A 27,890-nucleotide genomic window follows, 5' to 3' on the forward strand; every position below is an offset into this window, starting at 1 on the left:
TGTTATGAATATAAAGCCATTTTAATGTTCTGATATTTATATCAAATACTCAGTCAAGTATTCATACATACAGTATTTTTAAAACTTAAGTTTAACACATGTACAAAATTGCACATAGCAGATTACAAAGTCATAAATGTAATCTTTATTTTCATGTAAACAGTTTCAGCACAAGAATGATCTACATTCCAGAACGCTTATACCTCTTTTTAAGAATATTCACTTCAGTCTATATTAATCATCCTAGTTACCAAGTGATAAAACCAGAAAATGTCCATGTTAGCCACTGCATGCAGGGCCATCCTACTTGAATACACATACAAGGCAAGCCGCCTTTTAGTCTTAAGTGCTTAACACAAAGATTTGGAGATCTAAAGGGTCCACATTAGTTTGCAATGGTAGCAGGATTGTAATTGCCATCCTAGGATCTCCAACTGCTATACTGTACAAAATAATACACAAGTTCTATTAATAAAAAAACAAAGTTTCACTGCTATATGGCAGTAAAAGCTGGGAATATCTTTCAACCACAAGTCAAGTAAGGAGGAATAACATTTTACCTCCTTAATCACGCACACAAACACAAAACCAAGTTGTACATTTAAGTTGACGCATCTGAATTTTTTTTAAAAAAGTGTTTTTATGTCAGCATTATCTATTTTTAATAATTTCTTGCTCTATACATCATTGATAGCATTGCTGGAATTTCACAACGGGCATGCTCAGATGCATTTTATTAAGTCCTGTGTTTTGCGCATATTCCATCTCCTTTTAAAATTTTCGACATGAAAACTTGCTAAACACCAAAAGAATGCAAAGCAGAAATCATGAATGAGATTTACTTACACAGAATTGCATTTGCCATTCAAATATGCACCGCCCCCAAATTCGAGAGCTCAATTTGATCCCATCCTAAATAATTTTGTGCCATCATCAGCAATCCTAGATCCAGATCTGTATAAGAGAAAAAAAAACTCAACAGCATTGGTCCCAATAGACTTTTGGAGGATCCTACTGTTCAAATCTTTTAACTGAGACTAAACATTTGTTCTCACTGCCTATTTTTTCTTCAACTACTTTTTCTCTTATTTCTCCTTTGATACAGTTGTTAGTTTTGGAGTCATTACCAATCTACTTCATCGCCAACATAATGGACCACTGGGCAGTCGAGAAGGCAACCCCTCTGTATTCATTCATTTTTTGACTTAATGGTTGGATGAGTAAGAAATCTGGTCCTCCAGATGTATTTTGATTTCATCTCCAATCTGCCTTAGCCACCATAGCTAGTCATGATTAATGATAAACTTTGTGATCCAACAATATTTGGGGGCCACAAGTTCTTTACTTGTGTGTTATGCAATTTAATTGACAACTATACAATATTTTAAATTATGAAAACTATACTTTTTTGCCTTATGATAACACTAAAGAAATTGCAGAAACATTTTGCCTTTACAGAAGATTAGATAAGAAGGTAAATTGTACAGCTTAAAAACATATACTCTCAATCTGGTTTTTACTATAAATAATAATGTAGCAACATCATGACAACACTTGGATTAAAACTTCACTTGACTGTTTCAGTGTGGGGTTTCTAAATTGTTAGAGCTACAAAACCACAGCAGTCAAGCCATAACTGGATGGGAGCAATTCAAAAAGAGAGCTAGTGAAGGTATCATTTACAACCATTCCCTCTCCTACAAAAAAAAGTCCCCTGTGATCAAAAAACAAAAACAGTGAACACCTTAGTTTTACAGACTACATCAAAGCATCACCTAGATTTTAGACATCAATTCCATGCCAAATGGTACTGGTCTGACAGCCACGAAAAGGGATATGTTCCAGATGCATGCTTATTCAATTGCACATGATGGAGTCACTTATCCTCAAGTTCAATTGATCTTTTGGAGATCAAATCTGACATATCCAAGATATCTAAAGCAGGTGGTTCAGAGAAACACCTGCTTTTGGGAACCTGTCAAAATGCTGCTACCCATATCTTACATGAAAAATTGTGTGGCTGTGAAGAATATGCAACTAAATCAATAACATAACCGTCCCCCTGAATTCTGAAGCATGAGAAGCGCTTTCTATCTTATCCTTCACACTCACTGAAGTCCATGCCAGGCCACAAATAACTTTAAAAAAATAAATAAGTGGATTGGATCCAGACTTCACCATACTTACAGCAAACCAACTGAACTAAATGTGACTGAAATCCAGTTTACTTCAATGAGCCTACTCTACTCAACTTTATACAACAATGTATTTTCCCCTTCAGGGATTTTCAGATTTTTCTTTTGTTCTGGTGGCTGCACCTTGGACATTATGAAACAGGATTTTCACAAGCTGGATACACAAATTGCTATTCTAAAATTTCAGTAAAAGTTAAAAATAACACTTCCTCTGTCGAAAGACTTTGTGTGCATTGTTAGCATTGGCCTTTTTTGTAAAAAGGAAGGGATCAGAGGGGGGTATTTCATTTTAAGAGAAACATAGGCTTTCGAAACTCCACATTAGGCAACTGCTCTGTAAATCTAACTATGGTGCTTTCTCTTCTGAAGAAAACAGGAGAAAGGGTGGATGCTCTTAATTAAGAACATGAAGGAATCTTACTTCAAGTAGTATGTAAGAACAGTAAAGAAATATAACATAAATAAATAAGGTTAAGCAAGAACCACCTGTTGTTATTACATATTCAAGACAAAAAATGAGTCGGGTAGTTTTGGATTAGGTTTCAATCCCATTTCACTAGGTGACCCTGGTGGTCACAATCTTTTGACTAACTTCCAGGGTTTTTTTAAAAGGTGAAAAATGATTTCTCCCCTCCAACAGGAAGCCTCTCTGCAGTGTGCCATAATAAGACCCTTATAAAGATTTAACAGTAGATTTTGTAGAAACCTACCAATCTGCTTCTCATTAAGAGCCTAATGCTAAAAGTTATAGTAATGTTTCCGACAGTGAGTACCTACTACCTACTATGCCAGCACATAAGCTATCATAAGGCAACATTCTAGGCAAATGCCAGCATGTAAAATCTTAAGTGACATTTATTTATTTATGAATATTTGTCATGTAGTATCTTTAGCAACTCATCATAGATTTATTTATATAAATTGAACTTCGGTTCGCACAGCAGTTAAGAATCTTACAACAATACTGTATGCAATGAGTTAAATCCAATACACTTCTGCAAAGAATTTAAAGGATATTTATAGTGACTAATTCATGGAATGTATCTGAAATGATCTAATACATGATTTAGTTAGCAGACACAAAATGTGGTGCTTAAGGTATCAGCAGAGAAAAAAGTGATGGTGGGATTTACATGATCAACGATTCCCTCAACAATCTTTTAGAAATACAGAATGTTTTGGCAGAGTTCCCAAAATGTGTGTCATCTCAATGAAATTTAGCATGAGAAGCAATGTTGTAAATTGGCCCTCTAATTTTATATGAGTAGGTCACATCTCTTTCACATCTTTTGGTTTATTCTTCTCTCAAAACACTGAAGTGGTGTGCATGTGGTTTACTTATTCTAGCCTCAAGGGTCCTGTGTGTTACGATGAGAAATTGTCAGAGATAAATGGAATTGTAATCTAATAGCATATTTACACCCAAAACCATTAATCTTTACTTCCTCCAAATCAGGCATAGCTATTAAATGGCAATTTAGTATAGCTTACTGCATGATAATCTGGAATTGCCCTAAAACTTATTGAGAACACAGTATTTTGGGGGCTATTGCTTCCAGAAGCAAGCTTTTATATTATTGCTATTTCCATTATTGGATACTGGCAAGTCAACTCTGGATATAATGCAAAACATTATTTAAACGTTGGCCCCATTGTCAAATGAAGAACAACATTTAGCATACAATATTCACAATGACCTTACAGAACAGGCCTCATTCTATGACCAGAGAAAGCTGGTAAAATCCTCTGTGTAAAACTTTACAAGCAGAAAAAACAGATACTCTGTCTCAAACAAATCCTTCTTACTTAGCATAACAGGTTCTCTGATTAAGTACCCTGATCATGTGGGCAAGGCATTTATGAAATGGACTGAAAACATACAGCAAGCTAAACTTTATAAGTAGCTTGAATTTAGAAAGTATTTCCTTCATGCTTATCCCAGCAAAGTTAAGGTTTGATCTGCCCTCCATTCCAAGTTTCCCAACTTTACCAATTCAAAATTTCTAGGATTAAGTATTCACAAAAATTATGGAGTCTTAGATCGAAACTATTGTCCTTCCACTAAGCTATGTGGTTTAAAAATAACTTCTGCATGTCATTATTTGACAATATCCAAATGCTGGATTAGAAGCATGTGTATTAGTAATCAATTAAATTATACTTTGTGATAAAATAAATGCTTTGCATTAGACAGGTGTCTGCTTAAGTTGTCAATTATCAAAGAGGATTTAAAAAATATATAAATAACAGCTAAACAGAACCATTCAATATATCAAACATGTAGCCAGTGAGCTATGTTATCTCTTCTAGGGTAAGCTTAACATTTAATAGTAGTCTTAACCAACACAGTGCAATGAAAGATGGATCCAAATCTGCAATAGAAAGCAAGAAATTATAAGCTTCTCTTATGCCCATATGAGCTTCACAACTCCTCTCCAGAAAAGCATTATTAAAATGCATTCTGGCAGTAATATAAAGAACCAGGAGATTTTCTGGCAAAAGTTAAACGTTTTTCTATCCCACTGATTTCAACGGCAGAGTTAAGCACATGTGTAAGACCCCCTGACTATAATTAATCAGGCTTAAAAGTATTTGGCTCTTTCCCCATACCTAAAGAAATCACTTAGTACTGATTTGTTTTCAAATACTTCCGAATTATAACACCACAATCTGTACCTTCCACTCCTGGAAACAGTTCAGCACTGGTTAAAAAGAAAAAGCACCTTCATACTTAATGGAAATATTAAAGCCAAATATTGATTTCTCACAGTTGAAGCACAAACTTGTTGTAAAAAAGCATACAGAACTCTACAAATAATTTTAAACAACTCCTTTATATCTAGCCCTACACTACAAACTATTGTCTGCAGCAAGTTAGTCCATACCTGAACTTAGGCTTCCACCCAATGACCAAAACCTTCCAGGAGAGACAAAACGATATGCTTGAAAGAGGCATCGGGTAGGAGTTGCCAAACATCATCACTCACCAAGTTAGTAACAAATTAGTCAGCCCCTTCAATCACACAGCCATGTGAATACCTGGGTGTTTATATGGGCTGTACAAGAAAACCAGCTGCCAATGGACAATTCTCACTATATGGCAAAATGATTTAAAATCCCACAAAGACAATCTGTTAGAAGGCTTCATGGCAAATCAACAAAGGACACCACTTAAACAACTGATATCATCAGAAAGTAATGAAGAGTTGAGGCAGGTGAGTACTATTCAAGCTTAGACCTTTTTTTAAAAGTATTGTTTTAAAGCAGTGGCTATCTATCTGTGGGTCCCCAGGTGTTTTGGTCCACAATTTCCAGAAATCCCAGCAAGTTTACCAGCTGTTAGGATTTCAGGGAGCTGAAGGCCAAAACATCTGGGGGACCCACAGGCTGAGAATCACTGTTAAAGTTATTTAAAAGTGATAATTAAAGCTCAACAGCCAAAGCATAAGAAAACAAATAATCAAATAAGTGTGAATGCTCATTAGCCTGTGGAACAAGAAAAAAAATGTTTGTTGATAATAAAGCAAAATGTTCAGCCACAAGTGATACTATCTTTAAATAGGGTCTTCAAAGATACAGGTTGCTGCTATCATAAAATGACAAAAGCAACATATCAACAAATTTGAGACAAACAACTGGACTATGTTTAAAGTGAATTATGTTAAAAAAATTCTGGAAAATATACTTTGGAGAGATGATTTGAAAAAAAGACAGTGGATGCAAAATTATTAGGAAGGCTATGGAAAGTGCAAAGACTACAAATATTTCAAGAAGTACATGATGCTTTGGTCCCAAATGATGTGGAATGCATTTCCTGCCTATTGCAAGAGACGTAATTCTCGTAAATAAAAATAATAATGATAACAAATCAACTCTAACCACTATGATTCTATGGTCATTCTGTCCCATTTCTCTAAGCCTGAACTTGTTTTCTTAGTATTAAATAACAGAATAGAATCCTAACCATGACATTTTGGCACATCAGTTATCTGAACTCTGTACAAAAATGTAGTAGCCCCTCTAGCTCCACATAGAATAATGCCTTTTATAAAAGCTGTCTACTTTGCCTCATCATTCAGTTATCAAAATTAAGATTATGAAGGTCAACACCTTTGTTACAGATGAAAATCTGAGAGCTATGCTTACTATCTCAACTTTATTCCCAACCACATGAAAAATGTTATAAATTATGAAAATATTACGAACAGAAATTTATCAAACAGGATCAGCAAAAAGGGATAGGAAAAAATGTTGGTGACATTTTTTGTAGGATTGTCTTCTATCAAAATTTGCAGTATTCAGTTTTTAAAAATGTCGTTTGTCAATCACATAATGAATTCCGTTTACTCTCAGAGCTGAAGGAAAATGAGAAGAGAAGTGAGAACTTTACTCCGCAAATGAAAAAGCAACATACACATAAACAGTAACAATAATACACAACAGAACTAAACTATTAATGGAAGAATTTTCGGTTAATGGAAGGTGCTCTGGTCAATATGTCTTGAATATTCTTAGAGGTTTACTTCTCTATTCCTAAACAGCTACACTGTATTCTTTGAGATGTCTCAAGTAATATTCCTAGTAAAAAAGACTTTAGCTGTGAGTTCTATTGGACATAAAAACAGGTTCATATAATTCATATATCTGTTTCAACTGCATCTTTTGTCTCTCCACTGCCTTTCAAAATATGCATTCATTCAGCCAAAAGCTCGTTCTGCAAAATACATATTTCAAAGAAGCTCTGTTGTATGGACCATAAGAGGGGAATCTGGAAACAAATTACAGGACATAATAAAGCTGCCTTTGAAGAAGCATTTAAACTATACTTCTGTACAATGAAGTGGGTGGAGGGACATCTCTCCTAACACACTTTGTTGGAGGTATACAAATCATATTACAGACAACAGTTCCTTTTCTGATTTCACTTTAAATTAAAAATGCAGCCAATACTGTACTTCCAACTCAACAGTTTGTTAAAATGCTAAAAAATTCCCTTTCCCCTCCCACCCTGAGAACTATAGAATATTTTACAAGTGAACCAACAAGAAAATAGCTTATATGCAGTTCTTCTGAAAAAATACAATTATACACATTTCTATGAGTTATTCAAAACATAGTACAATTGAATTAATTGTTTAATCTTGAAAATCCTATCTGAGCCTTTTTCTGCATAGCACATAAGTCACTGTAACTCCACAAAGAGAGCAATTTAAGCTGGAATGTACACAGTGAAAGATAAAGCAATTGATACCCATTCTTTGAAAACCATTTTCAAAAATCATCCTCTATGTTATAAAAATAAAACAGAAACTTTCTTAAATTTCAATAAATAAGCCTACAAATGCCCCATCAGTTGTTCTGGTGCGTACACACACACACACACACAAATAACATGGAGCTTATAAATCTAAGGAAAAATTTTTCCCCAACAACACTAATTCTTAAATAAATATTTTTATGTGGCACATCCATTTCCGCTGCTGATCTTTAGAACGGCTCATTCTTAATAGACCAAGTCAGAAAACTGAAATCAAGCTGCAATTTAAACTGTTCTCACTGCAGCTTGCCATTTCCAGGCTTCCGGTTTCCTCCTTCAAAGAAAAAATTACAGTGCCACATCTTCTATAATATATACAGCCTATTCCTAAATGTTTGAAATGCTGGGTCTCAAGCCTTCAGCAACTTTAGAAACATCTACAACAGGAAAATAACACATACAAGACGTCTTGGATTAGAGCTCTCTGTTTCTTGAGAAATATTTCACAAAGTTTTCCAAATGCAAAACTGCAGGGACTGTTATCTGTTGAAAATATTAATGATCAGTTGAAAAGCCTAGCAATTTGTCTGACATACAAGTGCTTATCAGACACTTTATACTCTGTCTTTTGAAAAAAATGTACTCCTTTACTTCAAAAGGAAAAGAATCAATAATAAGACTGCAGGTCCCTAAATACTGGCATTTGCAACAATCCCTGGGAATTTTTGCAAATGGAAAAAGACTTATCATCTATCCACCTTCCACCAAAAAAACCCAAACAATACAATACAATTCAGGAATCTCTAAAATGTAAAAAGTCTTTAACAAAGATAACTTCTATTCACACTGTTAGCTCAGGTGGCATCTCTGAAGCAATCTTTGGACTTTCAGCAATAATATGCATTTGTGTGTGTGACTGATCAGCAAAGCTTTTCTGTGAAAAGTAGGTCCAAGGCAAGCAAAGAAAAACAGCCAGCACGTTTTCCAAACTGGAGCCTTTTCAAGATCACAAGCAGCAGAAACGACACTCCAGGCGGCTACCTGACATAACCGGGGACCACTGGAATGGCAGCCATCAGCCCAGTTTGACCCCTGCACATTTTCCCTCAAAACCTATAACCACTGTTGTCACTGCAGGGATTTTTGGCGATGTCTGCGAAGAGTAGTTTGATGACTGAACAGTACAGTACTTGGGAATAGTGTCTTTCTGGAATGGATGAGACTCTATGTCACAAGATTTGGGAAAAAAATCTGTTTTGAAAGTGTTATTTCCTGTTTAATTGTGCAGTCCTTACTTTGAAAGTCATTGTTATACTCCAGAAACTTTGTTTTTTGTGGCTACAAACTATGTTGAATGGGTTGAGACTCAATGAAATATTCATTGAAAAACTAGGACAAAATGTGCTGCATTATGTCCCACGGAAACATTATTTTTGCATTTTAATAAACATTTTCCATGTTTTTTAATGATAGAATCAATTAGGAAATGACTTGGAGGATTCTGGGTACAACAACGCAAGAAAGTAACTTTTCCAAACTCTAGCTTGCACAACATCAAATGTAATTTGCTAATAGCAAGTACTAAGTCATCCCAACAAGGAGGGATGACTTAGTACTTGCTGGCTACTTGAAATCCTCAAAAAGGTTGCTGTAGCATTGAGGTCAGGAATAGAAAGCTAGCACCTGCCTTCTCATTTGTCTGGGTGGTTCTATATCCGATCAGACTAAATCTGTGAGAAGTCTCTTGTGTACATGTGTATCAATTGCAGCTTTTGCAAAAACAGCTTTTCTCTCTCCTATCTTTCTTTAGAACTGCCTATTTCCCCTTTCTCCCTCTTGAAGACTAGAGGAAACCATGACTGCGTTTACCCACAAACTGTGCAAAAGACTAGGAACAAAATCCATGTTACAAAATCTGGTGGCGCAATGGGTTAAACCCTTGTGCTGGCAGGACTGCTGACTGACAGGTTGGCGGTTCGAATCCGGGGAGTGGGGTGAACTCCTATCTGCCAGCTCCAGCTTCCCATTAGAGAAGCCTCCCACAGAAACATCCAGGTATCCTCCTGAGCAACGTCCTTACAGACGGCCAATTCTCTCACACCAGAAACGATATGCAGTTTCTCAACACGAAAAAAAATTGTGTAAAAATAATATTTTTTAAAAACTGCCTATTGCCCCTTTCTCTCTCTTGAGGAGTGATCCACACCAGTGGTGTGAGTAACCAACCAACCACCCTTGGGGAATGTGTATGCAGAGCGAAAATACTTTTTTGACACCAGTTTGAAACTGTTAAGCACAGAACAGGGGGGTGCTGTGACTCCAGGGGAGTTTCTTCTTCCTCTTCAGAGTTCCTTCTGAATATGTAAACCTGCCTTGCCTAGTTTCCAATAGACCTCAACAACGGATGTGGGCGAAAGGTCACAAGATAATGTTTCAGGAACATGGCCAGACAGCCCGGAAAACTCACAGCAACCCAGTTCCTTCCTTGGAGGCTTTTAAACAGAGGCTGGGTGGCTATCTGTCGGGATGCAGCAACCCAGTTCCTTCTTCCTCTCCTTCTTTGGAGGCTTTCAAACACAGGCTAGATGTTGGAATGCTTTGAATGCGGTTTTCCTGCTTCTTGGCAAGGGGTTGGACTGGATGGCCCATGAGATCTCTTCCAACGTTAGGATTCTGGCAGGTCCACAGAAGCACCCAAAGGCCTGTGCAGAAGAGCAGGCCCCTTTCCTCTTGCCTTCCCTAACTCCTGAGAGGCCTGGGTGGCCCTTTAGAGCCCATCGAGGGTGGGTGGGCCTTTCTTTCCTCCATCCTTGGCGCTCTGACTGGAGGGAGGCTTCAGCAGGCCTCGGCCTCGGCGGCGGGCGCCTCTGGCCCGGGCCCGGTGGCGTTGATGGGACACCCGCTGGAGAGGTGGCTCCGGACGCGGCCTTGGAGCTGCGCCACCTGGGCGCGGAGGAGGCTGGCGGTGGCGGCCAGCTCCGCGTTCTGCCCCTTCAGCGCCTTCACTTTCTCCTCCAGGCGGGCAATGCGCTCCAGCTTCCTCCGCCGGCATTTAGAGGCCGCGATGCGGTTGCGGAGCCGCTTGCGCTCGGCCTTGAGCCGCTCCTGGCTCTCGGCGTCCAGCGGGGATAAGGAGGCTGAAGGCGGCGGAGGGGAGTCCCCTGAGGAGAGCGGGAGGGGAGGAGGCGGCGCCGGCGGGATCCCCGGAGAGGCCTCGGGCACGGTCTGCGGCTCCTCCAGCGCCCTCCGGGAGAAGAAGGCGGAGGACGGCGCCGAGGCCGTCGTTACTCCCGACGGAGCAGGGCTGCCCGGGTCGAAGGCGCCCAGAGTGGTGTAGACTGCCTCCTGGCGCGGCGGCGGCGGGCACAGGGAAGGCGACAGCGGGGCGGGAGAGACGCCGAGGAGCTGGTTCTGCTTGTGGAGGTCGGCCAAGGCCTTGACGAAGCCGTCGGCGAAGCCCTCCTGCTCCTGGGTCACCGCCGAAGGAGGGGGAGGAGGAGGGGGCGCGGAGGGAGGCGGAGGCCGGAACAAGAAGGCCGAAGCGGGCGCCCCGCTACTGCCAGGACTCGTTGGGGAAGGCAGGCCCGGGAGGAGCAGCTGCTCCAAGTCCGAGGCCGCCCCTGGCAGCTTCAGCAGGCTCCCCTCAGGCCCCTGCGGCGCGGTCCGCGGCGGCGCCTTCTTGGCCCCCACAAGGAGCAGCTTCTGTTGCTGCTGGGCGCCGCTCTCCTCCGCCGCTGCCGCCTCTCCGTTGAAGCCCGGCGGCAGCTGCACGAAGTCCGGGAGCAGCTCCAGCCCGTCCTCGCCGTAGAAGGGGGCCACCTCCATCTTCACGGCCACGCGGGGGCCCGGCTGGCCGCTCATGCTGGGCCCCCGCAGGCAGGCAAGCAGGCAGGCCGGGCCTAGCCGCGCCTCAGCTTCTTCGTCGCCGCGCTCCCGCCTTGATGCATGTTCAGCCAGGGGCAGCTCTTCCCTCTCTCTTGCTCTCGCTTTCCCCTCAGAGGCGGAGGAAGAGACGTCAGAGCGCCCCGCCTTCGCTGGACCATCACCACGACGTCGCCACAACAGCGCCCTCTAGGGGCCTCCATCACGCGTGAGCATTTCCCCACTTCCATCCCTGTTAAAGGTAAAGGTATTCCATACCTCACTACCTATGAGGATGCCTGCCATAGATGTGGGCGAAACGTCAGGAGAGAATACTTCTGGAACATGGCCACACAGCCCGAAAGACATACAACAACCCTGTGATCCCGGCCATGAAAGCCTTCAACAACGTAAAGGTAAAGGTTTCCCTTGACCTTAAGTCCAGTCATATCTGACTCTGGGGGTTGGTGCTCATCTCCATGTCTAAGCCGAAGAGCCGGTGTTGTCCGTAGACACCTCCAAGGTTATGTGGCCGGCATGACTGCATGGAGCGCCGTTACCTTCCCGCCGGAGCGGTACCTATTGATCTACTCACATTGGCATGTTTTCGAACTGCTAGGTTGGCATGAGCTGGAGTTAACAGCGGCCGCTCCCGCCGCTCCCGGGGTTTGAACCTGGGACCTTTCGGTCTCCAGCTCAATGCTTTAACGCACTTCGCCACCAGGGCTCCTTCAATCCCTGTTACTGTACAGTATTGCTGTCTTGGGGACCCGGCGGTGCCCGGGTTATTAGAAGGCATTGTTTTGGGATGTCAGGTAATTATCACTTCAGTTTGGTCCAGATCTGTTGTTGGCTGGGTTCAGTGCTCTCTGGATACGGGTGAACTAAAACTCCCAGATTACCAGGGCAATCACCCCCAAACCCTGACAGTATTCCCAACTGGCCATGTTGGGTTTGTGTGCCAATTTTGGTCCAATCTGGATCCGTCGGCTGGGCTCAGGGCTCTCTGGATGAGGGTGAACTATAACTCCCAAAATCAAGGTCCATTCACACTAACCCATGCAGTATATTCAGTTGGTCATGGGGCTTCTCAGTGCCAGGTTTGGTCCCAGTCCATTGTCAGTGGGGGTCACGGTATCAGTGAAGGTACTGCAAGTCCCATTATCCGTGGCAAGTGTGGTCCAGATCCATCGTTGGTTGGGTTAGCAGTGCTCTCTGGATGTAGGTCAAATACAACTCTTGTAAATCGTGGTGAATTCTCCCCAAACCTTTTGTTCAGTTGCTGATCAATTCCTCTGTTAACTGTGTGCTATAGGAAAGGGTAGGAAAGGGCTAAGGTAGAGACAGTGGGTGGGGTCATGCAAATTAAGAACCCCTGGGATGTCAATTCTGGAGGAAAAACAGAACATCTAGGATGAAATTGTCTCTGCATGAAAAACATCACTTGGGTGGGGGGCAGTATGGTGTTTGTGGAGGACACTGGCAGGGCTCTTGTACACGCTCATGGTCCTCACCATAACCTGCAATATCATTGAAGGGAGGGCTGTTGCTGTCTCCTGAGTAGTGGGAGCTATAGCTATTTGTGGAAGTGAGCGCATGTTTGTGGAAGTGGGCACCCCAGCCACACACATACATATTTTCATTTGTATTATGTGCATCAATTTATTTTTATCCCACTTTCCTCCCATGGGTGGGATATGAAATGAATATATAAAACTATGGAAGATTTTTTTCTTGTTTCAGGCCATTTCACTTTTTCTTGAGGAGCTTATGAGCAACATTTTGCAAACTCCCCAGGAACTTTGAAATATTAAACACCTGAAGGTTAGGGATAGAGAATACGTCAATTTGGGACATATCTACATTGTAGGACTAATGCAATATGACACCATTTTGACTGCCATAGCTAGATGTTATGGAATCCTGGGATTTGTAGTTTGGCAAGCTACCAGCACTCTTTGACAGAAAAGGCTAAAAACCTTAGAAAACTACAACTCACATGATTCCATAGTATTAAGGCAAGGCTGTTAAAAGTGGTGTCAAACAGCATTAATTCTATAGTGTAGTTGCAACCTTTGCCAAAGGAAAAACCAAATGTGTTTAGGAACAGCCTAATAGGAGACGGGAGTATGTGCTGTCCCTGGAAAATGAGCAAAGTACTGAAAGTAAGTTATCCACAACAGAAAAATAATCCAGCTGCACAGATATATAAACCCCACTTGCTTAGTTTCCAACAGACCTTACAGCCTCTGAGGATGCCTGCCACAGATGTGGGTGAAACCTCAGGAGAGAATGCTTCTGGAACATGGCTATACAGCCCAGAAAACTCACAGCAACCCAATCCAGCTGCAATTCAGAGTAAAGTCAATCCCCACATTCACTGTAATGACAGGCACAAGACACTGCAAAATTTAAAAGCTGCTAATTAAAAAACGGCAGTTTGTTTATCTGAGAAAACACCTCTCTAGAAATCTCTAGTTCGGTGGTTCTCAACCTATGGGTCCCCAGATGTTTTGGCCTTCAACTCCCAGAAATCCTAACAGCTGTTAGACTGGCTGGGATTTCTGGGAGTTGTAGGCCAAAATACCTGGGGACCCACACATTGAGAACCAGTTCTCTAGTTCTTCCTGTAGAACTCTATGATCAATTTCCACATAAAGTTGACCATAGTCAATGGGCAACCTTGAGATTCCTAGAGAAGTGTTCTCTGAAGGAATTTCTTGGTCCTCTATTGTAACTCTGTGGTCAACTTAAAGTCCCTTGCTTTGAGGTCTGAATGAGGCACCCAGCCAATGAAGGAGTTAGACCAGTAGTTCTCAACCCGTGGGCCCCCAGGTGTTTTGGCCTACAACTCCCAGAAAACCCTGCTAGTTTACCAGCTGTTAGGATTTCTGGGAGTTGAAGGCCAAAACATCTGGGGACCCACAGGTTGAGAACAACTGAGTTAGACCTTAGAGCAGGGGTCTCCAAACTTTTTAAGCAGAGGGCCGGTCCACAATCCTTCAGACTGTTGAGGGGCCGAATTATCATTTGAAAAAAAAAATACAAACAAATTCCTATGCATACTGCACATGTCTTATTTGTAGTGCAACAACAACAATGACAAAAGAACAATACAATATTTAAAAATGAAAACAATTTTAACCAACATAAACCTGTTAGGATTTCAATGGAAAGTGTGGGCCTGCTACTGGCCAATGAGATAGTCAAGTGAATTAGGATTGTTGTTGTTGTTGTGTGCCTTCAAGTCATGTCAGAGTTTGGCCGAGCCTAGGTCTAAAATTAATTATTTATTTGCTGCATTTATTTACTACATTTATATCCCACCCTTCTCACCCCGAAGGGGACTCAGAGCAGCTTCATGTACATACAATATATTATATTATTAGCATAACACAATATTAGCATTATATATTACTATATTGAACTATACCACTATACTATTATATAATATGTAATATATATATATAACATATAATTAATATTATTATATGGTATTACGGTTAGTATTATATTGTATAACATAAGATTATTATCAATATTATATGTATATACAATATATTATATTATTAAAACTGATATAAAAATATATTATAAAACTGAGGGCGGGGGCCAGGTAAATGACTTTGGAGGGCCGCATCCGGCCCCCGGGCCTTAGTTTGGGGACCCCTGCCTTAGAGTATTAAGCTTCACAAGTGGACCTCTGCTGAAAAGCTGCTTGGCAGGGAAGGCTGTGATGGTGCTTTGGAGACACTGACAATTGGTGAAACTTTTTGACAGTTGAACTCTTTTCAATAGTAAGGACCCCATGCTACACGTTTTTAGAAAACATAAGCTTGCCATCCACCAATCTGTTTCCCCGATGCCACCCCAATTCAGATGGGCACACAACAAAAACAAGCACAGAATAGAGCTGGGCAACATGTGTCCCTCCAATTGCTGTTGGGTTGCAACTCTCTTCCTCCTTGACCAGCAGAGTCAATGATGAAAGAGGAAGGGAGTTGCAGCCTCTAGGAACTGGGACACCCCTGCCTGAGGTAAACATCTATTAAGATGAGGAGATCCAAAGGCAGACTAATGATACAACAGCACTTGATGAAGAAGAAAGTAGCCTCATTAAACAATTCAGCTGCCCTAGTGTTAGGAGAAAAGTTGACAGGGTGGCAGAAGCCTTTCAAGCCTGATGGCGGTGCTTTGTGACTACCTTAAGAGAAAATTAATTTTGTCATTTTCTTAGGGGCTTGGATTGTCCCGATCCTTAAGACAGTGAACTACATCAGTCACCAGGTGCAAGATGGTTATAGGGGTAGGTTGTCCAAGTTGTATGTACACCACAAGATATGCCTGCACCTCCATAAGTGAGCCTCTTTCCCTCAGGTGAAATAGCCTGCCTTGAGCTACCTGTCTGGTAAGCATCTGCACCTGGCATGGGGAATCCTAAGTCAACCAAATGGCTTGGGTTGGCCCTGACATCCCTGCCAGCAGCTTCTTTTTCCAGTTCCGTAGAGCTGGAAATTCCACTTTGGTTATAACAAGTTGGGGAAAATGAGATGTCAGAACTTACTGAGCATATTAATTCTTGGATAGGAAATGAAGCAATCCATACACTCTTGGATCTTATCCATATTCCAGCAGGAGTCCAAAATTCATTTTCTGTTAAAACGATTGATTCCTCTCCTTTCTCCCTCAGATAGTTCTAAAGTGTTGCCTGCAAACTGAATTATAATTCCTGATGTCACTAAAACTTTTTAAAAATTATGTATTAAAAATGACAGCCACACATTGGGTGGGGTAGATTACTCCTGGTCATTCAACTTTTACATACCATATCCCTCTCTTTTGGGACTCCATGTGCTGTGAATCATGCCACAAGACTGCATAGACAGTGAATGCTCTTTCTACCAGAGCTTTGCTGAAGTTCAATCCACCTCTGGTTTCCCGTGCAGCAGCCTAAAGTGGTCATCGCTGTTTCCTCTGCATCTGAACTTTGATTTCCTAACTGAATGTGTTTCTAATATTAATGCTTTGTAAAAAGCCATTTAGCCCCTCAAAAGTTGCCTTTTTACAGAGCTTTTTAAAAAATCTTTTTCTCTTGGCGGTAGCATGGTGTCACACCTTTTGTCTCACTCACATTGGATTTCAAAAATATTTTTATTTACTTTCTTCATCACCAGAACCATAATAATAATAATAATAATAATAATAATAATAATAATAATAATAATACAGTAGAGTCTCACTTATCCAACATAAACGGGCCGGCAGAACGTTGGATAAGCGACTATGTTGGATAATAAGGAGGGATTAAGGATAACCCTATTAAACATCAAATTAAGTTATGATTTTACAAATTAAGCACCAAAACATCATGTTAGACAACAAATTTGTCAGAAAAAGTAGTTCCGTACACAGTAATGCTATATAGTAATTACTGTATTTATGAATTTAGCACCAAAATATCACGATACATTGAAAGCATTGACTACAAAAATGCGTTGGATAATCCAGAACGTTGGGTAAGCGAGTGTTGGATAAGTGAGACTCTACTGTAAATACTACATAGCATTACTGCGCATGGAACTACTTTTTCTGTCAAATTTGTTGTATAATATGATGTTTTGGTGCTTAATTTGTATAACGATTACCTAATTTGATGTTTAATTGGCTTTTCCTGAATCCCTTCTTATTGTCCAACATATTCACTTATCCTGCCGGCCTGTTTACGTTGGATAAGTGAGACTCTACTGTATATTTCTAATCTTATATTATCTGCTCAGAACTGGATTATATGAGGCTCCTTCTTCACAGCTGTATAAAATGCACACTGAAGTGGATTATATGGTAGTGTGGAGTCAAGATAATCCAGTGCAAAGCAGATAATATAAGATTATAAATGGGTTATATAGCTGTGTTGAAGGGCCTTGAGTCTACACTGCCATATAATCCAGTGCGAATTAGATAATCTGTGGAAGAAGTCTAAGTGAGGCCTAAATCTGCCTGTCCCCTAACTGAAACCTGGCTGTCCCTTGGTTGCTAGGCAACCAAGTGGGCAGAGATTAGCCCTCTAAACTGGCAGCAATTGGATAAAAAAATTATTGCTCTCCCTCTAATTAGGACTTTATTTTTCTTTTCTTTTTGTTGTATCAACCTTGAGGCGTGGATGATGGGTTGTGTTGTCAAATTTTGAGGTTGGGGGGCCTGTACTTTTGTTGTTTTGTGAGTCGCCGTGATGCCATCACTCTTTTATATATATAGATAAAGCCCTGCCCTAAATGGTGTCAGACCCAAATATCTGAAGTAGGGGCATTCCTTAGCTATGACAACATGCTTGATTTATAACTACAGTAGAGTCTCACTTATCCAACAATCACTTATCCAACATTCTGGATTATCCAACACATTTTTGTAGTCAATGTTTTCAATACATCGTGATATTTTGGTGCTAAATTCGTAAATACAGTAATTACTACGTAGCATTACTTCGTATTGAACTACCTTTCCTGTCAAATTTGTTGTATAACATGATGTTTTGGTGCTTAATTTGTAAAATCATAACCTAATTTGATGTTTAATAGGCTTTTCCTTAATCCCTCCTTATTATCCAACATATTCACTTATCCAACGTTCTGCCGGCCCGTTTATGTTGGATAAGTGAGACTCTACTGTACTATAGGTTTTTCTGTCGCTCTGTAACTTCTATGAAAGACATTATTGTAATGAGTATGCATCCTGAGTGGTTTTTAATTGATTAGATACAGACTTAGTCATATCTTGAAATCAATAGGATTTAAGTTAACTGTGATCTATTGTATGAAGGATAAATTAGAAATAATTAAATATGTGATCAACGATTAAATGGTCAGATTTATTTTTCAAGGAAGATGACTCATAAGTGAAGTCTAGCAAAGGCGCTTCTGACTATAGCAGCTAATTTGGTCTCTGGGAACAGCAATGGATGCAAAAAACACTTCTAAACTATACATATTTTCCTTTTGAGCCATGTCCAGGTCAGGCTATATCAGCCTATAAAACTGTATATCAACTTATATCTAGGCTGGATTAAGTCAGATAGGTATCTGATGTGTTTGCATCTGATGTGCCTCTGCAGCCCATAGGGAAGAGCAATGTCAGTACATGCCATGCAGCAGGTGCAAGAGGTGGTAAACTCATCATGTGTGAACTTGTACTTTTCACTAGCTGCATTTATTTTATTGTGGCCTGGGTAAATATATTGGAACTATGGCTTCTGAAGTCAACCGAACTGTTTGCAGCCTAACTCTTTAAAACAATGTGAGGGAGCCACATACATTGCTTGTCCCTATTATAACTTTATAATTTCAGAGAGGATGCTACAATAAAAGAGTGCGCTTAGTTGTAAAGGTAAACAAAATTGTTATAGTTCTGTTTCATTTCTTTTAATGGTAACACATGCAAGGCAACTCGTAAACATGTGTAGCAAGTAGATGCTGAAGAATCATAGCAGATATTGTCAGGATCTGTGGGAGAGGGAAAAGCTGACTGATATGTCAAAAATGTAAAAAAAAATTATTTACTTCTCGTAACTCTGTGCTCTTCTAGGTGTGACTTCAACAGTATATTATTCACTAGGCAATGTCTATTCATTTGAAAAATCGTGTAATCTTTTTTCTCTTTAAAAATGAGCCAATATCAAACCTAGCAAAGTCCCCCATTCTTCAATTGTCCAGTGCTTTGACTGTATCTGTAAGGTGCTTTGAGGGTTTAAAAAAAAAACCAGGGCATAAATACGTAAACAAAGATATGTATATCCATAGGTAACCCTGAAAACAAGGAATGAGAAACCTTACACTGAGATGCCGGAAGACCTTCTCCAGGAGACCTTTTTGCAGTGGTTTCCCAGATTTTGCAATGGGTTGCCCTTTCCAAACTGCTACACCGGCTCTCTCACACAAATGAGCCCAAGAGTGCATTGTGTTAACAGTAGTGATGCATTTGGACACTATGTGAAATAAATAATGCCTCCCTGCCTTGTTTCCATCCTATGGGATCCTTGTGTCTGTAGTCTAGTTTAATCTGAGGCTGAACACTTTGCTAGCCTGCTGCTGCTATTGCTACAAGTTGGAGGAGGAATCACAATGGGCAAGGCCATGGAAAAGAAGAGAAGGCTCTATCTTGAAGAATGTTACAGCAGCCGTGATCTCAATGATCAACTATCAACAAAGCATGCACAAAGGGGATTAAGGTGTTTTCCGCTATTTTCTTTCTTTTTTTCTTACCTTTCTTTCTCTATTATAATGTATATAAAGTCAAATCAAATAGCTTATTGTACAAGTCCAAGGCCCTGATAATAATAATAATAATAATAATAATAATAATAACTTTATTTTTATACCCCGCCCCATCTCCCCAAAGGGACTCGGGGCGGCTTACATGGGGCCAGGCCCGATAAAACAAACAAAACAGTAACAAAACAATAAAACAATTATCCCAGTAAAAAACATCAACATCAATAAAAACAATCATTAAAATCAACAAGCAGGATACAGTGTTAAAAACAGGAGACTAATTCGTAGATCCCAGGCGAAATGCAGAGTGATATGAAATGGGAAAAGGAAATTTCACAGTTGGACAATAAAGTGCAGTATAAAATGGCAAGACAACAACAATGGGACTATTATGGAATGGACAGATAGATCAATCCAGCAACAACTAAACATCGAAGGTCTTTTGAAACAGCCAGGTTTTTAAGCTCTTCCGGAAGGAGAGGAGGGTAGGGGCCTGCCTGATCTCTCTAGGTAGAGAGTTCCAAAGCCGGGGGGCCACGACGGAGAAGGCCCTCTCTCTCGTCCCCACCAACAGTGACTGTGAAGGTGGTGGGAGCGAGAGAAGGGCCTCCCCCGACGAGCGAAGAGAACGTGTGGGTTCATAGAGGGAGATGCGGTCTCTAAGGTAGGTGGGTCCCAAACCGTTTAGGGCTTTGTAGGTGATAACCTGCACCTTGAATTGGGCCCGGAAAGTAAATGGCAGCCAGTGAAGCTCCTTAAACAGAGGCGTTGAACGCGCCCTGTAATTCGCTCCGGTTAGAAGCCTGGTAAAAACGTAGAGTGCATAGAATAGTACTTTCAAAGCAAACAGGAAGCAAAAGATAACAAAACAAAGGTCATCATCATGCTCACACAAAGAGCAAAAACAATGTGAATTATTGATAGCTACAGATAAATTATGGGGGAAGAATCAAATTAGCTACAACCCCAACATAGAGCTATGTCTAGAAATTAATGGGGATTTCAGTGCTTGTGGTAAACAAAGGGGATTAAGCTAATTTTTCTCCATTTTCCCTTTCCTTTTTTCTATTATAAGGAACATAATGTAAAAGTAGCTTTTAGTAATCAGTATGGTATACCGTATTTACTCAAGGCCACTGCAGGTGAGGGTACTCGGTTGGCTCCTAGGTACTCTTGATTTTTATTTTATCATTTTATTTTAATATTTGGGGACCCCAGTGGCACAGTGTGTTAAAGCGCTGAGCTGCTGAACTTGCAGACCGAAAGGTCCCAGGTTCAAATCGGGGGAGCGGAATGAGCACCCACTGTTAGCCCCAGCTTTTGCCAACCTAGCAGTTCGAAAACATGCAAATGTGAGATCAATAGGAACCGCTCCGGCAGGAAGGTAACGGAACTCCATGCAGTCATGCCAGTCACATGACCTTGGAAGTGTCTATGGACAACGCCGACTCTTTGGCTTAGAAACGGAGATGAGCCCCAACCCCGAGTCGAATACGACTGGACTTAATGCAAAAGGAAACCTTTACCTATTTTATATTTTAATATTTAGGTTTTAATGTTTATCAGCACTGTTAAATATTTAGTTTTAATATGTAGTTTTAATGTTTATATTTTATAATGCTGTTATCCGCCTTGGGCCCTTAAGTGGGGAAAGGCAGGATAAAAATAGCTTAAATAAATACAAAATAAAACTATGAAACTAGGCAAGGGAGGTTTATATATATGTGGAATGTCCAAGCCTTGCAGCTTCGAAGCCTGGCTGCTTCCTACCTGGGGAAATCCTTTGTTGGGAGGTGTTAGCTGTCTGGAATTCCTGTTTTCTGAATGTTGTTCTTTATTTACTGTCCTGGTTTTGGAGGTTTTTTTTAATACTGGTACCCAGATTTTGTTCATTTTCATGTTTTCCTTTCCTCACAACCTCTGAGGATGCCTGCCATTGATGTAGGCAAAACGTCAGGACAGAATGCTTCTGGAACATCACCATACAGCCCCGAAAACTCACAGCAACCCAGTGATTCCGGCCATGAAAGCCTTCGACAACAGAAAACTCAGTCCTACACCTGGTTGCTGAAGTTCACGGAAGCTTCAAAATCAAGAATTAGAACTGCAATTATCAGAGATAGACAGGAGTAAAGAAATACAAATATATTCTCCGCCTCAAGCTTCGTTTTAGAATCGGCTTAAAATCAGCAGCAAGGAAAGGACAGCTCGAAATAAACTCAGCCAGTCTATTCGGCCAGGGCAGGAAGCGACTGCGCAGGCGCGCGCCTCTTGGCGGGCCCAGGCACCCAAACGCTGCCCGTGCGTCAAAGTCCCGAGCGCCGCTCTCATTGGCCAGGCCGAGCCGAAGCGAGGCGCACCAAAACATCGCGGGGAGGGACCTGAGTTCTCTCGAGAGTTCGCCTGAAGCTGGCACCGCCATGTTGGAGTAGGGAGAGGCCACATCCCGCTGATGTCCTCCTTTCAGGGTTTTCAAATGTTTATTATTTGTTCCGAGAAGAACGCAAAGGCCTCTCTGAGGTCTTAAGGGCGGCGAGGCCTATCCTCTTGTTTGCCAACTCCCGCCAAAAAACAGAAACAAAGCGAGGATCGGCAACGAGAGGATGGTGCAGTCCTGCTCTGCCTACCGTTGCCGGAATCGATACGACAAAGAGAAGCCAATTTCTTTCCACAAGTGAGTAGCAGGGGCGGGGGCAGGACAGCTCGCAAGGAGAGAGAGCGAGCGAAAGAAGAGGCGGCAGCCAGGGCGCATGCGTGAATGAGTGTGCGCGCGCACGCACGCTCTTGAGGGGCGGGGTGGGGGGGCGCTTCAAAAAAAGGTCTTAAGTCAAAGCAAAGAAAGCAATGGCTGGGGTAGTCGCGCGCTCGTATGCATGCACGCGCTCTTTTTCCTCTCTCTTTCGCGCGCAGGCTTTCAACAGAACCGTTGGGACTGAGCCTTGTCTTTGGCTCGGGGCGTTAGAAGGCACGCGCGCGCATGCGCGCCTATTTTAACCGTCGATTGCTGTGCTGACAGTGACGTCGGGAGGGCTGTCATTTTATGTTTTCCAAATTGGTCAATGTTGCCATCAAACTGAATAGTCTCTTGGTCAACGTTGCTTCAAAGCCCTGTTGTTTTTGACCAGGCATGGGCAAACTTGGTCCCCCCCAGGTGTTTTGGACTGCAACTCCCACAATTCCTAACTGTCGGTAGGGCCCAAGTTTGCCCATGCCTGTTTTAGACACTAGGGATGTGCGATCCATTAAAAAATTGTTCAAACTGGATCACAGGATGGTAAAATATCCAGGCGTCCCAGAAGCAACATCCTTGCAGGCGGCCAATTTTCCGATACCAGAAGCGACTTGCAGTTTCTCAAGTTGCTCCTGACACAGAGAAAAAATACAATAAAATATAATAATATAATGTACTGCAGGCTCCCCCACAACAATAAATTTGTTTGCAGCTTAATAAACCTTTCCCCATGTTTTTATGATAGAACCCTAGGAAATAATGACATTGATAAACCTAGGAGCAAAAATCATAGTTACATAGTGTAATATATTGTAATATTATAATAAATATATAATTTAATACAATTATAATAATATAATTATGCTATAATACAGTTATAATAGATTATAATTTCATAATATAATTAAAAATATAATCGTAATGTAATACAATTATAATAATATAATAAGTAGTGATATCACTTGTTCACCTTGCTGGGGCCCACGAAAAGGATTTTCACTCTCAGTATCCCTCCTTTCTGTAGCTAGGCCAGAGACTCGACTTCACATAATTCGCCAAGCTGTCCCTTGTGGCCCTGCCCACACTGGTTGCTAAAGGGAGGAGACTGCTTGGCCATTGCTAGCACAGTTGGTAAAGGAAGGAGCTGCCTGCTACGACATGCTAAGAGAGGAGGGTACCGATTGGCTGTTGCTAAGGGGCATGGTTTTACATGTCTCAGATGTGACAGGTTTGTGATAGTAGGTATGTGAATACCTTAAAACACTCGTCAGTTTGGATGCTACGTTGTGTCTAAATTTCGTAGCAATCGGTGATGTAGTTTGGAAGATATGAGGTCCCCACAAACGGACATTACATTTTTATTTATATAGATTATTAGACTGACTCTAAACAGCTGACTGCTGCCGCCCTTATTGGGACTTTCTGTTACTGAGCTCTGCATTCTGGGAAATGTAGTTTAGGGCAAGACCTTTTGCATTCCCTGTCACGGGGGCCTCATCTTCCCAAACTATATTTCTAAGAATGCTGTGTTCTCTGTCTCCCGCCGATTAACTTTGCTAGTCCCACCTCCAGTGCCTTTGCTTATGGCAATCAGGACAAAAAAAAATGCAGGATTGTTTTTTGCACGTTCTCTTGGCTTTACTAAAGTTGCTTAATGCTTCTACTGAAAATTAAACTTACCTTGGGAGGCATCTGAATGTTACAGAATCTTAACTAAAATGATTGGTGAATGTTTATATTCTGAAATCCAACCTTTCCTGCAAGTTTCTAATATCGATTCATATGCACAAATTTAGCAAATTGTATCCGAATTTATGTCCTAGGATTGGACCTCTTAAAGGTTCGTGGATGATTGTTAAGATTTTTAAATGTTTTTATAGTTACGCTATTTTAAACCATGATGTCTCTGCACAATTTGTTTCATTGGTGGAAGTATGGGTAGTCATTCAAAGATGCTCAAGGTATATTTTGGTTGCAGGTTTCCTCTCACAAGGCCCGATCTCTGCAAGAAATGGGAAGCTGCAGTGAGAAGAAAAAATTTCAAACCAACGAAGTATAGCAGCATTTGTTCTGAACACTTTACTCCAGATTGCTTCAAAAGGGAATGCAACAACAAGCTCCTAAAAGATAATGCTGTGCCGACAATATTTTGCCACACAGAAGTAAACGTGAAGGTAAGTGATGTTGATGGGTTTTAAAAGCTGTTATTCACAGATCTGTTTATATATAATCAAGAGTATTATTTCTAAGCAACAGATACTGTGGGGAGAGGAAAGCAGCAGTGAGGAGGTTGAGTTATTTACCAACCTGAATTGCCTCTTCATAACATTGCCACTTTCTCCCATTAACCAAGCAGTTTTAATTTGTAGTTGCCACCTTCAAATGTAAAATAGAACAGAGACTGAGTCATTAGGCAGCAATTCTAAATGAGTTGTTATCCCATTTACATTTTCTTGCTAAGGATACATTTTTGTGTATGTGTCTGAAAGTCACCTGTAGACTTATGATCCCATCAAATTCATTGGGTTTTTAAAGGCGAGAGATACTATTACTCAGAATTGTTTTTCTAGTTCCTTTCTCTGAAATATAGCTTACAGCACATGATATTCATTGCTGCTCTGCCACCCAAGTACTAACCAGGCCTACCCTGCTTGACATCCAAGATCAGATTGGATCTGGTGTCTTCAGGGTATTTAAACTTGGAAAAATGATAACTGTTCATGCCCAATGAAAGATAGAGGCTCCATCTCACTGCCATATAAAATCCATATTATCTGCCTTGAACTGGATTATATGGCTACGTAGACTCATATAATCCAGTTCAAAGCAAATACTGCGGATTATCTGTTTTGATAATCTGGATTATATGTCACTTTAGATCTAGCCAGTGACTGTTCCAATCCTCTTCTTTCAATGTATAGTATGAACAGTTTAAAGGGGATGAGATAGGAAAACTTCCCTTTCTCTCATCCCTTTTTTAAGGGAAACATTGTCATATCTCTGTAGTGACATCTTGCAAGTCAATGCTCAATCAGAGAAATTCTGAGGAATTTCTGTATTATTATTATTTTTGGCCATCAAGCGATTTTCTTAACTTCCCTCATTGCCCCTTTATTTGTCTTAGTGATGGGAAGAAACAGTGTCATGCGGGAGTAGAGCTTGTGAAAGTTACTCTTAAACAATTAAAAATAAAAGGATACATGTCCTGACTTGATGTGTCGAATTGGCAGAGATGCTCCTTCATTTTTATTTATTTGTGAATGAAGCCTTGTGAAATGTGTTTGTTAACTATTCTATTGGCATCATAGTTAGAACCACAATACTCTGCTCTTTTACCATTTTTTCACCAGGCTGATTTGGGAGACTGTGAGGAACAAGTACAGGCGCAGGTAATGTCATATGCAAGTACATACAGGCAGTCTCCGAGTTACAAACATCCAACTTATAAATGACTCATAGATAAGTACAGGGTGAGACAACAGAAAGTGAGAGAAATCTACCCCTAAGAAGAGAAATTCCCTCTTGGAAGTGCTATTATCATGGGGGAAAGGGGTCTCAAATGAATCTTTATCACCAATCCTTGTTTCCACAATCGATATTTTTCAAAATCCAATAATCACAGGGACAGAAAGGGAGGTGAATTCTTCTGAACAGGGACACAGACAGCAAACACCACAACGTTTGTATATATAAAGCTGGAGTTACACTTAAAATGTATCAATTTCAACTTACATACAAATTCAACTTAACAAATTTACAGAACCTATTCTGTTCATAACTTGGGGACTGCCTGTAGTTCTGTAAGATTTAACTTAACCTATATAAACACAGTGGAGACAGTAATACTATTTCCTGATGCTTTTTGATAGAAACATTGCAGCAGAGAAATACTCTGAGTTCTTTTTGTAATCTTAAAGTAAAAATGTATTGATTTAATTTAAATTTATTTTTTATATATATATACTTGATTGTTTTAATGAACGTGGATGAGCTCCCTCTATCAGCTCCAGCTCCATGCGGGGACATGAGAGAAGCCTCCCACAAGGATGGTAAAACATCAAAACATCCGGGCGTCCCCTGGGCAATGTCCTTGCAGACGGCCAATTCTCTCACTCCAGAAGCAACTCCGGTTGCTCCTGACACGAAAAAAAAAATGTTTTAATAAATGGGAGTGTAATCTTGACCCCTTAGAGTGGGTTAGGGTGGCACATGACATTTTAAGTATTTAGGAGTTCGTTTGTAAAGCCTCATTTAAAATAGTATAGAAAATATAAGCAACTGCAATAAATAAATCCTGCATTGGATCGTTCAAGGTTGTTCTTTCAAATCGTTTAAATTCAAGCCCAATGAATCCCACATTAAAAGGATCTACTATCTCCTTTTAAACATTTTTTTAAAATGTTGGACGTTCTTCCAATCCCAGGCCTGTTGGAAAAATGTAATCTTCTGTTACATGAAGTATTTGACTGAGGTTTGGTGGTATCAATGGGCTATATTTTTCTCCATATTAAAATAAGGAGTAAGACCTGCTTTATTGTTTATTTGCTGCAGTTTGTACACCTTGTTTAGGAACAAACTGGTGTTTCCTTTTTAAATACATAGCTTTTAAAATATCTTGTTAGAATTAGGTTTCTGTAGTTTAGGGAAAATGTTTCAAAAACAGCGTTGGAAGTCATACATGTGTGCATCATATTTTCCACATCCCAGTTATTTATCTTCCCTAAACTTATACCCAACTTCGTTTCTTTCACATGCTCAAATGTACCAAAGATATAAAATGTTTGAAACTAACTATTAAATAGCTCAGCCTTCTCTAACCTTATACCCTCTGAATGTGTGGGGGACTACAGTTCCCCTCAGCTATAGTGATCACTGATGTTGGGAGTTATAGTTCCACAATTGTCCAATGTGAAAAAGAATAGGATTGTAATTTTTGTCAAACGGGTTGTGTTGGAAGTAGAAAACTGCAATGGTTGTTGATTATTTTTCCTTATCCCTTTTACAAAATAAATTCCAATGTATTCTCTTGTCTTGCTGTTTTAGTCTGAAGACAGCCAAGAACCAGTTGCCATACAAGCTCCTTCTTCTCCTTCACCACCACCACTGCCGCAAACTGACCCAAGACTAGTAGATCCAAGCATTGGATTATTAATGCCCCCGCTCCACACTCCCAATAATATTGCTGTTTTTTGTGATCACAATTATACTGTCGAAGATACAGTTCATCAACGGAAAAGAATTCAGCAACTGGAAGAGCAGGTGGATAAACTGAGGAAGAAGCTTAAAACTGCACAGCAGCGGTGTAGGCGTCAAGAGAAACAGATTGAAAAACTGCGGGAGCTTGTTCAATTTCAGAAGGAAAAAGATGCGTTGTCGGGCAAAGGAGGCTATGTGATTCTGCCTAATGACTTTTTTGAAATTGTAGAAGTACCAGCCTAGGAGGCTAAGATCTATATTTATGGGGCACTGCCAAATTTAGCCTCATCAGACTAACTCAAGATCAGTTTTAAAATGCAATGCTCTATTCTGTGTATAAACTATTTCACCCCAACAGAACAATAATAAAAATGCTATATAATTTT

The 27,890-nt window shown here is 40.6% G+C and overlaps 2 protein-coding genes across 5 annotated transcripts; one reads left to right on the top strand and one right to left on the bottom strand.

Annotated features, from left to right (window-relative positions):
* Positions 1 to 11,523, bottom strand: LOC100563825 (transcription factor JunD). The gene has a single exon (XM_062974158.1). It carries the CDS (start codon positions 11,311 to 11,313, stop codon positions 10,288 to 10,290), a length of 1,026 nt encoding a protein of 341 aa, XP_062830228.1. The 5' UTR covers positions 11,314 to 11,523; the 3' UTR covers positions 1 to 10,287.
* On the top strand, positions 11,394 to 27,890 carry thap1 (THAP domain containing 1). 4 transcript variants are annotated; one of them, XM_062974155.1, is made up of 4 exons: positions 11,394 to 11,542; positions 24,287 to 24,482; positions 25,659 to 25,697; positions 27,352 to 27,890. In XM_062974155.1, exons 1-4 carry the CDS (start codon positions 11,394 to 11,396, stop codon positions 27,745 to 27,747), a joined length of 780 nt encoding a protein of 259 aa, XP_062830225.1. In that variant the 3' UTR covers positions 27,748 to 27,890. The 4 variants fall into 4 exon arrangements, with proteins under 4 accessions (XP_062830225.1, XP_062830226.1, XP_008116911.1 ...); XM_008118704.3 differs by lacking the exon at positions 11,394 to 11,542 and adding an exon at positions 21,855 to 22,251; XM_062974156.1 differs by lacking the exon at positions 25,659 to 25,697.

This window comes from Anolis carolinensis, chromosome 2 (assembly GCF_035594765.1).
Source record: "Anolis carolinensis isolate JA03-04 chromosome 2, rAnoCar3.1.pri, whole genome shotgun sequence".
Classification (NCBI taxonomy): domain Eukaryota; kingdom Metazoa; phylum Chordata; class Lepidosauria; order Squamata; family Dactyloidae; genus Anolis; species Anolis carolinensis.

Coding starts and splice junctions, on each gene's coding strand:
- LOC100563825 (XM_062974158.1), bottom strand. CDS start 11,313: ATGAGCGGCCAGCCGGGCCCCCGCGTGGCCGTGAAGATGGAGGTGGCC.
- thap1 (XM_062974155.1), top strand. CDS start 11,394: ATGCATGTTCAGCCAGGGGCAGCTCTTCCCTCTCTCTTGCTCTCGCTT. Junction 11,543..24,286: donor TCTAGGGGCCTCCATCACGC/GTGAGCATTTCC, acceptor TTTTGGTTGCAG/GTTTCCTCTCACAAGGCCCG. Junction 25,698..27,351: donor AGGAACAAGTACAGGCGCAG/GTAATGTCATAT, acceptor TTGCTGTTTTAG/TCTGAAGACAGCCAAGAACC.